This window comes from Rhinoderma darwinii, chromosome 3, assembly GCF_050947455.1.
Source record: "Rhinoderma darwinii isolate aRhiDar2 chromosome 3, aRhiDar2.hap1, whole genome shotgun sequence".
Classification (NCBI taxonomy): domain Eukaryota; kingdom Metazoa; phylum Chordata; class Amphibia; order Anura; family Rhinodermatidae; genus Rhinoderma; species Rhinoderma darwinii.
In genome coordinates, this window is record NC_134689.1 from 52,236,644 (window position 1) to 52,249,179 (window position 12,536).

Below are 12,536 nucleotides of genomic sequence, written 5' to 3' on the forward strand. Positions count from 1 at the left end.
GACATCTGTCAATCACTGAGAGTGGGTGGAGCTAACGGGAGTGGGCAGAGTTATCGGTATCTCATTAATACGCTGGACTTACTTCTGGCGGGGCTCGGCTATTTCTGTAACTCCCATAGAACAGAATAGAGAAATTGCAGTCCCCTCTTCATTTGTCCATCACCAGGTGAAACCAGGGTCAGGTGATCCCCGTTCTAGAAATAGTTGTGGGTCCCAGAGCTAAAACTTGTATCTATCATACATTTATGGCATATTCTGTGGATATGCCATACATGTCTAGGTTGAAAATACCCCTTTAAGACAAAAGACATTTATGGGAGACATTTATGATCCACTGTGTCCGTCCATGATGCTTGCAGACATGGGTGACTTTTTTACTTCATCACCCTGATGCTAGGTTCTAATGGGCATCAAGAGGAAAATAACCTTTAGTCTGGTCCTCATGAGTCTTATGGGTATGCAATAAATGTCTTTTATCATACCGCTTCAGAGTGGTTATCTATCTAGTATCTTGAAGAATTTCAATCTCATATTTTCTTTATAAATATTTAAAATGTATGTGACATACTAAAGATCTCTTGGACTTTGAACAGTTATCTCGCCCTGACTTCCTCTGCTGAGCGACACTCTCAAAAGGAAGAGGGAGACAAGCTGCTGCTAGATGCTTCTAGCATAACAAATTACAGCACAATTCAAACTCATTTTACCGGACATCTGAAATCTAGGGACCTTTGTTGGTCCCCCATTAACCTTAGATCTGCACATATTCTTCTAACATAAACATCTATCTGGACATAAACGACATTTTAATTTTTTTGACCTTGATAGAAAGCCAATGCTATGGTGGAATGAAAGAACCTACAAGTACTGCAATAGAGGACTGTAAGCTACAACACTACTTGCTATATACATGAGGTTTATATCTCATTTAACATATGGATAGAGCAATGGAAATCATTCTTTTTCATCATTGTATAACTATGACTACATTTAGAGCCACTGGTGCATAGCACACGCACAACATAAAATTATAGACTCGTATATTTCACCTTGCACACAGCTATTTCCGGTTTATGAGCCTTCCTTAATGCAATATATAGAAATAAATGACTACTTTGTCCTTTTTTCTCCCTGCTTATTTACCTCTCCATTTTTAATATTATATGTTGTTTCATCTTGCAATATGGTGCTATAATTTACCCTACACCTAGGGTGGCCACCTGGCTGGTAAACCACTGGCCGAACCTGTATTTACACTATGTGGCCAATAAAAGTAAAATACTTTTACCAGCAATAGCAAGTGCTGGTGTTTTTGCATAGTCAAACAGTGTGCGCGCAGTAGGTTTACTTCCTATTTGTATTGAACATGACTCCTTTGCCATGCCAAACTGGCAGGGACAATGGTAACGTCAGCACTCGGTCAAGTGTGGGATTGGCGCCAGTTGGAGATTGCAACAGGCAAAAGAGCAGAGAGTAGGAGACACTCATACTCAGCAGCCAGACATGTGCACACTGCCTGACATTGCAGGAAAAGGGTCAAGAGTTACAGTCACTGGGGGAGATTTACTAAACTAAAAGCACTAGAATTCTGGCTTAAAGGGGTTTGCCCACAAAACACATGTATCCCCTATCCACAAGATACTGAATACATGTGTGATCGCTGGGGATTCGACCTTTGGGACCCACAGCGATGAGGAGAACGGGGTACTGAAAGTCCCGCAAAGTTCTCAGTGGGAATAGAGTACTGGTGCGCAGGCTCCGCCAGCGCTCCATTCATTTCTATGGAACTTCTGTCTCTGACAGCTCCATAGAAATTAATGGGGCACTGGTCGAGCACTCATCACTGGGGGTCCCAGCGATCGGACTCCCAGCAATCACACATGTATCCCCTAACACTAACCACTTAAATTTGTGCCCAAAAATGTACTTTCATTCCTTGCGCCAAAATTTATTTCTAGTTTTAGACACTTTTTGCATCTACCGAGACAGTTTCTAAAAGTGTCTAGAAAAGGGGGAGTGGCTTAGTAAAAAATGGGTTTTGGCTCACTCCAAAGTGCACCAAAATTGGCAAAAAATTTTGAGCAAAATATTGGTCTAAAGTAAGCCAACCAAGAAAGATGTAAGAAAGATAAAATGTCGAACATGCCTGGTGAGTTTTAAGCTGTCTAACTTTAAGACAATAATAAATCTGCCCTATTGCCCGTTTGAGGTTCCCAGACCTACACTCAGTGTGAAATCACGCCGACAAATCCTACAAAATTGCAGCAAAGAAAGTCACAAACTGGTAGTCTAGTATGTTTGGGTGGAAAAGGTGAAAAATATAATGTTAATCTCAAAACATTCAATTAATGAATAATAAAAAAAATGATTGCGAGGTAATACAATGATTAGCTTAGCTTTCCTGAAGTGGTCGCAAGGGTCATGACTGTCAGGGAAGAGGGCATCATTTACTTATGTGCATCCTTATAGGCTGCTATTGTATGCATGCTATTGTATGCATGTATGCAGGTTATATAGATTTGTGTAGGTAGGGCTCTTTTCACACTACTGTTATGGCTTACATTGTTTAAAGAGCCATGACCAGCTTAATGGATCAATTTTCTAAAAGAGCCAATTATGATGGGGCTCTCAAGTTTCTGTCAGGGTTCTAGTGTTTTTGACGACAAGAATAACACTTAATATTCATACTGTCAAAAACACCAGAACGCCAATGGAATGGGATACAACACTAATGTAATCAGAGCCCAAACAAACACTGCCCCTTCTCTCAAAAGTAGCAGTCCCTGAGGTTATTGCTAGAGGACTGAATTGTTACACAAAGTACAAATAAACAGTTACAGGACATGTTAGTATAAGCCTTACTTATATACTGAAAATATATACAGAGCCCCTTTAAAGTGGACCTGTCAGCTCTCCTGATATGTCTATTTAAATAAATACTTGAATTCACCGTTAAATAATAATTCTGAAGAATCTTAGAGCTCTGTGTTGTGTTCTACCTCTGTTATTCCTCTTGGAAATGTTAGAAACAATAATAAATAATTGATAATTTGGCAACTGGGCACCAGTATTCCCCTTGTAACACTATGTTCAAATCACGTTTTTTGGCCTATATTTTATGTATACGATGGGAAACGCTTTTGATGTATGGGTTAATTGTAGACTATGACAGATGCCTAACAGTTGCATCCATCACCATAGGTTATTATGGTATTTATTTAACTGAAACGTCATGAACTTTCTTGACCGTTTTTATGAACTAGCCATTAAACGGATATTATTATTGCCTATGGTTGACGGATACCATTGTTAAGTATTTGTTTAACGCATCCGTTGCCCATTGGATATAATGACATCTGTCTCATGATGTATTCGGGTAACGGATGCCTTTGACATATGCCATAAAGTGACATCCATCACCCATAGGCTACCATGTTAAGAAAAGTATGTGTTTAACGTATGCAGTTTTTTTTTCTGGATACCGATGTATAAGAGGGAGCCAAACGGAGGCCAAAAGGACAATGGATACCTAACATACTCGCTAAACGTAGGGCCAAAACGTGATGTGAATAGGGCCTTAATAGGATGTGTTCCTTTACACTGTCCAATCAGTGCTAACAGTGTCAGAGTGTGAAGGAGTACACTCTATCGAAAAGGGGAGTGCTATCGCCCAGTTGTCAATCTATTCACACATTTCCAGGAGGAAATATCCAGGATAAAATATTATCTGCTTTTTTAACTCTCAATGTCATCAAGCTGCTTTCTGTCCAATTTGGTAGTATTCTTTTATAATATATCATAGCACAATCTTTGGAATTCTTTCAGATATATCCTCCACATATGTTTCCAATTTGAAAGCTTTGTATATTAGTTTGAAGTATGACACAATTTAACTTGAGCCTTTAAATACAGATATTAAATAAACGGCAACTCATAAGAGCCCAGATTGAGCATATTTAACTTTATTGATGAACAGATGTCTGAAGAATACCTGGATTTATTGAACTGAAGAAAATCCTGCAGGTTATTTATTGCAAAAGAGTGCTTATGACACTGTAGGGTGTCTCCTAGAAGTATATCTCCTAGATTGCCTGCTCACATATGTATGACATATAATAAATGCATTGTTTATTATTTTCATTATTATTAATTATCATAATTAGTTATATTGCAGTCATTAATGCCTCATGCAAATGACAGTGTGCGCCGGCCGTGTCCCGTCAGTGATCCATGGAAAGATAGGACACGGTTCACCCGCTAAAGTGAATGGGTCCGTGAAGACTATCAAAGCCACTCGGGTGCCGTTAATAGCTGCCCGAGTGGCACATCGGTCGTGTTAATCATACGTTCAAAACCCAATTTTTAATGGTACTATGTAGCCATAAATGCTAAGATAAATGCTTTATCCCAATGTTTATGGAAGATACTTTATTGTGGCAGAAATGTCCTTGTCACCATGTTTGCATAGACAAGATAGCAGTTTAGAGGAGTAAGACCTTGAATTATATTAATTTACCCACAACAACTATGTTAAAATTAATGCCCATTTTCAAATAACCTATTAGAGCATTCTCAGTTAATAACTGTTCAGTATCCTCATCCATTTGTAAATAATGTCTACAGAAAAGTGTCTCTCACTATGGAGAATTTGTCACTTGAATACATTACACAGATAGTCCAATAAGAGAAATGTGTAATGCTTCATGTCACCTGTGGTGGCACTGTAGGAAAATGTTACATTTTCTGCCAGGTTCTTCCCCAGTATACAGCTAATTGGTGGGGGTCAAAGCAACAAGACACCCCTCGATCAGCATATTGCCGATGGAGGATTCTAACAAAATAATATTTGTCCGGAATGAAAAACCCCTTTAAAATAATTCTTATTACCTGCTTTTTTCTGGTTAGAAAATATTTGTTAGGGCATTGTACAGCCCAATCTTTGATTATCAACATTTCTGTAATTCAGATGTTCACATGCAGCAGAGTTTGTCATTGCTATGTATACATTACAATTTTGACCCTTAAAGCGGTTGTCCAGGATTAGAAAAAACATGGCTACTTTCTTTGTGAAACAATACCACTCCTTTCCATGACTTGTGTTTAGAAAGTAAATGCGTAAGAGCTGTAATACCACCCACAACCTGTGGAGATGTGTGGCGCTATTTTTGAAAGAAAGCAACCATGTTTTTCAAATCCCGGACAACCCCATTAATAATTCACATGAACTAAAGGAGTTAATTATTTAATTGGAAATAGTTAAAGTATTTGATTGAAAAATAATCCTAGTACTCCTTATTGATCTGTTTGTTGTCATCTTACTATAAGACAAACAGACTTCAGTGGAGTATAATGATCTGAACAATTAACCAAAGGGGTTTAATTGGAAGATCTCATCTAACTTAGCTATGCAAGTATATAATAAGACATTCTATTATATAACCGAGAATGACATGGTGTGTTGAAAGCTCACATAGAGTTCCGCCCACAGCCCAACCGTCAGTTAGCTCCGCCCACAGCCAGAAGACTGATGAAGGAGATGTGAGTGATTAGTGGCGTAGCTATAATGCCCGCCCTCCCATACACAGCATAATGCCCCCATCTCCTTTCCATAAACAGTATAATGCCCCCATATGTACGAACCTAATAGAAAAATAATAACATACATACTTACCTATCCCTGTTCCCCCGCCAGGTGGATGATCCTTCTCTTCCTCTGGTCTGTGTGATGTGAGTGACTCGGTGCAGACAGACGCGATAATGTCACTACATCGCACCTGGCTTCGCCGAGTCGCTTACAGCACACTGAGCACAGTGCAGAGGAGGCAAAAGATCCTACAGCTGTCGTGGGAACGGGGATAGGTAAGTATGTATGTTATTATTTTTCTATTTGGTCCGTACATCTGGGGGCATTATACTGTGTATGGGAGGGAGGGGGCATTATACTGTGTATGGGATGGAGGGGGGCATTATGCTGTGTGGGGGCAGCTATGGGGAGCATTATGCTATGTTGGGGCAGCTATGGGGACATTGTGGGGAAAGCAGGCATTGGGAAAGAGAAGAGTTTAACAGCTAAGACTAGTTTCACAATGTGTTTGGGCACTTAATTTAGCATATATGCCAGGAAATCCTGATGTATATCTCTAGCTAACCCATAGACTTTAATTAGCCAAACAGACCCTTTATAACACCCTTTTGGAATTGTTTGGCCGGTATATATTAATACCATCAGTGTCAACTTTATGGAAAAAATATGCCTTTCAATGTAACTGTTTGCAGAAAAAAAAATATACATGTAATTTCCAATTGGAATCAATGGCATACATCTGGGGCGCACATTCGACTGCATATCTCAAACATTCTTGCAAAACGTAATGCTCGAACACAGCGTGAGCCTAACCTTAGAAAATTTTGGGCAAAATAGCTCTACAAGCATTAGGCTGACAATTGTCTTATGTCTTTAGCTAACCTTGACATAACTCTTCGCAAGCCTCTTCACATCTCAATGAATTCCTCTTTATTCTTTTTGTCAATTTTTATATGGATAAATAGTGAAGCATACTTTTTGTTGTTCTATCTGAAAATCTGTGAAAAATAATGTATAAAAAAAATTTAAAACATAAATAAATAAATAATTAAAAAAAAGTTATCATTTGCTATGCTTTCTGACTTGGACAACAATTTTCGTTATATAACTGTAGCAGTTATCTCAGAAATACCTATTAATTATAATTTTCTTTGATAAATATGTAGTATATGCTGTCTTAATTGTTTATGTTTTATTAAAAAGTAGAAATCATTATAGTAATTCTGTGTCAACATGCAGAATACTAAACTAACAAGAGAAACAATGAAAAGGGCACCACAATGTGTTGACTGTTCCCTCTTCTTATTTTTGTAGTGAATGATAAAGAAGAGAAACGTTCCTCCCCTTGTGAACTGAAATACTGTGGACAAGGAAGAAGATGCATTATTAGTCTAAAATCTGACCTTCCAGAGTGCGTGTGTGTGGAGAAATGCAAGCCTAGATATATGCCAGTCTGTGGATCTGATGGCAAGTTTTATGAAAACCATTGTGAACTTCACCGGGCTTCCTGCTTACATGGAAAGAAAATATACATTGTGCACAGTAAAGACTGTTTCTTCAAAGGTAAGACACGCATATTGATGTTAAATAGATGTTTATAAACTAAAATATAGATGTATAACTGGTTTACAAGCATCAGTAGAAACGCGACGTGGATTCAGGATTGTAAACTTGAAACTTAAATGGATACCTACTTTTCAAACAACTTATGCTGATCTAACTGTATACCTGATATAAATCATAGTTACATAGATATTAAGGTTGAAAAAGGACACAGGTCCATCAAGTCAATCTATAATCCTACCATGTTAATCCAGAGGAAGGCAAAGCCCCCATGAGGTTGATGCCAATTGTCTCATTAAGGAAAAAATTCCTCTCTGACTCAGAATAAATTCCTGGATCAACGTCCCATCTCCAGAATCTAGTACTCATAACCTGTAATATTATATTTTTCAAGAAAGGCATCAAAACCCTTCTTCAACTTGTTCAAAGAATCAACCATCACAACATCTTGTGGCAGAGTGTTCCATAGTCACACTGCTCTCACAGTAAAGAATCCCCGTCTGTGATGGTGGTGAAACATTTTTTTCCTATAGACGGAGGGGATGACCGCATGTCCTTGTTATAGGCCTAGGTGTAAAAATATTATTAGAAAGATCTCTGTACTGTCCAATAATATATTTGTAATTAGATCGCCCCTAAGCCGTCTTTTTTCTAAACTGAATAGCCCCAGGTTTGATAACCCATCTTGATGCTGCAATTCGCCTGTTCCCTTAATTACCTTGGTCGCCCTTCTTTGCACCCGTTCTTGTTCAGCCATGTCCTTCTTATACACAGGTACCCAAAATTGTACACAATCTTCCATATGTTGTCTGAGATTTGTAGAGAGGCAAAACTATGTTATTGTCGCGAGCATCTATGCCACTTTTGATGCATCCCATGGTTTTCTTTGCCGTAGCAGCAGATGCCTGGTACTGGTTGCTAAAGGTAAATGTAATGTCCACCAATATGCCCAAATCCTTTTCAGTAGTAGTTTTACTCAGTGTTTTACCATTTAATTCATAATTGTAAAATTTGTTTCCCCAGCCCAAGTGCATAACCTTTACATTTATCCACATTAAACGTCATTTTCCATTTCTCTACCCAAACCTCCAGCTTCCCCCAAATCCCTCTGTAGTATTAGGGTATGTTCACACACACACTAATTACGGACGTAATTCGGGCGTTTTTGCCCCGAATTACGTCCGAAAAATGCGGCTTGAAAGCGTTGACAAACATCTGCCCATTGAAAGCAATGGGCTGACGTTTGTCTGTTCACACGAGGCGTATATTTACGCGCCGCTGTCAAATGACGGCGCGTAAATAGACGCCCGCGTCAAAGAAGTGACCTGTCACTTCTTGGGGCGTAATTGGAGCCGTTATTCATTGACTCCAATGAAAAGCAGCGCCAATTACGTCCATAATGGCGTTCAAGCGCCTGCACATGACGTTATGGCTGAAATTACGGGGATGTTTTCTCCTGAAAACATCACCGTAATTTCAGCCGTTACGGACGCTGCCGTGTGAACATACCCTTACATTATCCTCCTCTGTGTTGTGTACTTTACAGAGCTTAGTATCATCTTCAAATACTGAATTATACTCTGTAAACCCTCTACAAGGTTATTTATAAACATATTAAAAAGAAGAGGGCCCAATACTGACCCCTGTGGAACCCCACTGCGACCCACTGAGGATGTACCGTTATTAACCACCCTCTGTTTTCTATTACTGAGCCAGTTGTTAACCCAATTACACATATTTTCCCCCAGTCCCAGCATTTTCATTTTATATACCAACCTTTTATGTGGCACAGTATCACATGAAAAAGTCTAGAAGTACCACATCCACAGCCTTACCCAGATCCAGTCTAGAACTTACCTCCTCATAGAAGCTAATATGATTGGTTTGACAGAACTGATCCCTCATAAACCCATGCTGATGCTGCATTAACAGTTTATTTGCATTGAGAATAGCATCTCTTAGAAAACCCTCAAATATTTTACCCACGACGGAGGTTAAATTTACAGGTCTATAGTTTCCGACCCTTTTATGAATATTAGCATCACATTTGCTATGTGCCAGTCCTATGGGACAGACCCAGTCATGATAGAATCCTTAAATATCAGAAATAAGGGTCTGTCTATCACGGTACTTAATTCCTGCAGAACGCCCCTCCCCCTTTCTTATTAGTACGATCATTTCTAAACAGACTGTAACCCTGCATATTAACAGATCAGTCATAGCTATCATCCAACCATGTCTCACTTATCCCCACTATGTCACAATTCTCTTCCAGCATTATCAACTCTATTTCCTCAATCTTGTTATTGAGGCTTCAGGCATTAGTATACATGCACTTTATATGTTTATCCGTACCACTTTTCTTCTTATTCCTATTAAATGTTCTAACTTATTTCTCTATTCCACCCCATGTTAATTTCTCAGCCCCAGCTCACTAGCTACACTGTCCTCACCCTCCTATAAAGTTATTGCCTTCCCCCATTCCCTAGTTTGAACACTCCTCCAACCTTCTAGCCATCTTTTCCCCCAACACAGCTGCACCCTTCTCATTTAGGTGCAGCCATCCCTACCGTAGAGTCTGTAGCCAACAGAAAAGTCATCCCAGTTCTCCAAGAACCCAAACCCCTCCTTCCTACACTAATTCTTTAGCCACTTGTTCACCTCCCTAATCTCCCGCTGTCTCTCTAGTGTCGTTCGTGGTACCAACAGTATTTCTGAAAATGCTACATTTGAGGTCCTTGCCCTGAGCTTGTTACCCAAGTCCCTGAATTCATGTTTTAGGACCTTGCACCTACCTCTAACTTTGTCATTTGTGCCAATGTGCACCATGAGCACTGGGTTTTCACCAGCCCCATCCAATAATCTGTTAACCCAATCCATGATATGCCGAACCCAAGTATCCAGAAGACAGCAAACTGTTCAGTATTCCCTGTCTTTGTAACATATTGCCCTATCTGTTCCTCTAATAATAGAGTCTCCCACTACCAGGACTTGTTTAGCTTTTCCTATGCTCCCATTCCCCTTCTTAGTGGAGCAGACATTCCCCTGGTTGCTAGAAGAGGTGTCTAGCTGCAGCAGTGCTAGCCCGGAACTGACGTCCCCCTCATTCGCCTCATTTCTTCTACTTGTTACCCAGCTAGCTGCCTCAACAGGCTGAATCTATTTGCTACCATCCTCCCTTACACCTGCCCCAGTCAGTACTTGCTCAGTGATCAGCAAACTCTTCTCCATTTTATCAATTGCCAGCAGTGTTGAAAGATGCACACTTAAATCCAGAATCTGGGCTTCCAAACGGCTGTTAAGGAGAGGATACATGGCACAGGATGTACACTGGATAGCATTGACAGCAATGTAGTTCATTGTGTCTAATGGGGATTTAACTATCAATATATCGTTGTAAGCACAAAAAATACACTAAACACCAAAGCAACAATTTCTTCTAAAGAGACTTAAAGAGGCTCTGTCACCAGATTATAAGTGCCCCATCTCCTAGATAATCTGATCGGCGCTGTAATGTAGATAACAACAGTGGTTTCTATTTTGAAAAACGATCATTTTTGAACAAGTTATGAGCAGTTTTAGATTTATGCTAATTTCTTTCTTAATGGACAACTGGGCGTGTTTTTACTTTTTACCAACTGGGCATTATACAGAAGGAGTGTATGACTCTGACCAATCAGCGTCATACACTTCTCATTGTTCCAGCCCAGCTTCTTTCACTGCACAATCACACTGTATGTGCAGTGAAACAAGCTGGGTTGGAACAATGAGAAGTGTACGACACCGATCTGTCAGCGTCATACACTTCTCTTCTCTTGGGGTGCAATCACATCAGGCTCTACTGTGTGGGCTGTTTGATCACCTTTACTCCCATTGGTAAGTTCACGTTGATACCTATCAGTTAAGGCATTTTTCTGCCTGACGAAATAGCACTATATATGCCGGGATATTTCTCGCCTTTTGTGTACTCATTTTTATATCTGCGCCAGTGTTTTTTGGTCATGCTTCCATCTAGCGTCTTTTTCTATTTCTGACACTATTGGCATTAGGACCTTCTTTTTTACTGTCTGTCCTTAAATGCTGCCACTTCTATATTATTCCACACCAGATGTACAGACGCTATGATGATGCATTACTAACACCGGCCTTTGTTTATCATTGGGGGCATATATGCTCATTTGAATTTTTCAAAACGTAGGACACTCGTGGTTAAATAACCTTTTTCAAATCAACCACACTGGTATTTTAGATCCTTATTTTTAATCTGTGTTATTTAACATTGTGTTTCTAAATTTCAATAAAGTTTTGTAATCTTCTCCATTACTTGTGGCGTTGTGACTCCTTATTCTCAGTTTTGTTGCTGGCATCTATTTATCTATAAACTTCTCTTTACAACATCCAGTTGGTAAAAAGTAAAAACACGCCTAGTTGGTCATTAAGAAAGTAATTAGCATAAATCTAAAATTGCTCATAACTTGCTAAAAAATGATCATTTTTCAAAATAAAAACCACTGTTGTTATCTACATTACAGCACCAATCAGATTATGTAGGAGATAGGGCACTTATAATCTGGTAACAGAGCCTCTTTAATCTAAAGTGACAAACTAAAGTCACTGAATCTTAAATCACACTTAAGACACTGCACACTTCAAATCAATGCATACTCCCATGCTCCCACACTCGCTCAGCTGATTGTTTTAAATAGTTTTTGCCAATTAGATGCTTTTTGGTCTCTGGCTGCAAACTGTTACATTTTTGTTTTTTATCCATGCTAATTCTGTGTGAAGTTACTATGATTAGGTGTTTCCCTTCCTGTAATCTGCTGTCCACTCCCTGTTGTCAAGCAAAATCTATCTTTCACTACAGAGCAGAGGAGACAAACTGCAGGAAGGGGGGGGGGTGGTGTCTATCAACAGCCTTCCCATAGAGAGGAGGTTGAGCAGGAGAAGGGAGCAGGAGCAGAGAGAGACACAGACATGCTGCCTTTAAAGTCTATGGAGAGAAAAGTAGGGAGCAGGACTAGGGAGCAGGGAGAGAAAGACACAGTCACGCTGCCCATAGAAGTCTATAGAGAATGGAGCAGGAGCAGGAAGAGAGAGCAGAGTGATAGAGAGGCAAGGAAACACTGTTCATAGAAGTCTTTAAAGAGGGAAGAGGCGAGCAGGGGGAGGAAGCAGAGAGAGGAGATACATAGACGCACTGCCAATAGAAGTCTATGGAGAGGGTAGGGTGAGCAGGAGGAGGGAGCAGAGAGAGAAAGAGGCATAGATACACTTCTGATAGAAGATTATGGAGACGTTAGGGCGAGCAGGAGGAAACAGTCTATGGCGGACGGAGCAGGAGGATGGTGCAGAGTGAGAGAGACACAGATGCTGCCCATTAAAGTCT

General features: G+C 39.8%; 1 protein-coding gene across 2 annotated transcripts in view; it reads left to right on the top strand.

Annotated features, from left to right (window-relative positions):
- Positions 1 to 12,536, top strand: part of FSTL4 (follistatin like 4) — a 917,181-nt gene that overhangs the window by 360,523 nt on the left and 544,122 nt on the right. For both annotated transcript variants that reach the window (XM_075859960.1, XM_075859961.1), the window contains exon 4: positions 6,899 to 7,147. In XM_075859960.1, coding sequence (XP_075716075.1) covers positions 6,899 to 7,147 — 249 coding nt within the window. The remainder of the gene's footprint in view (positions 1 to 6,898; positions 7,148 to 12,536) is intronic.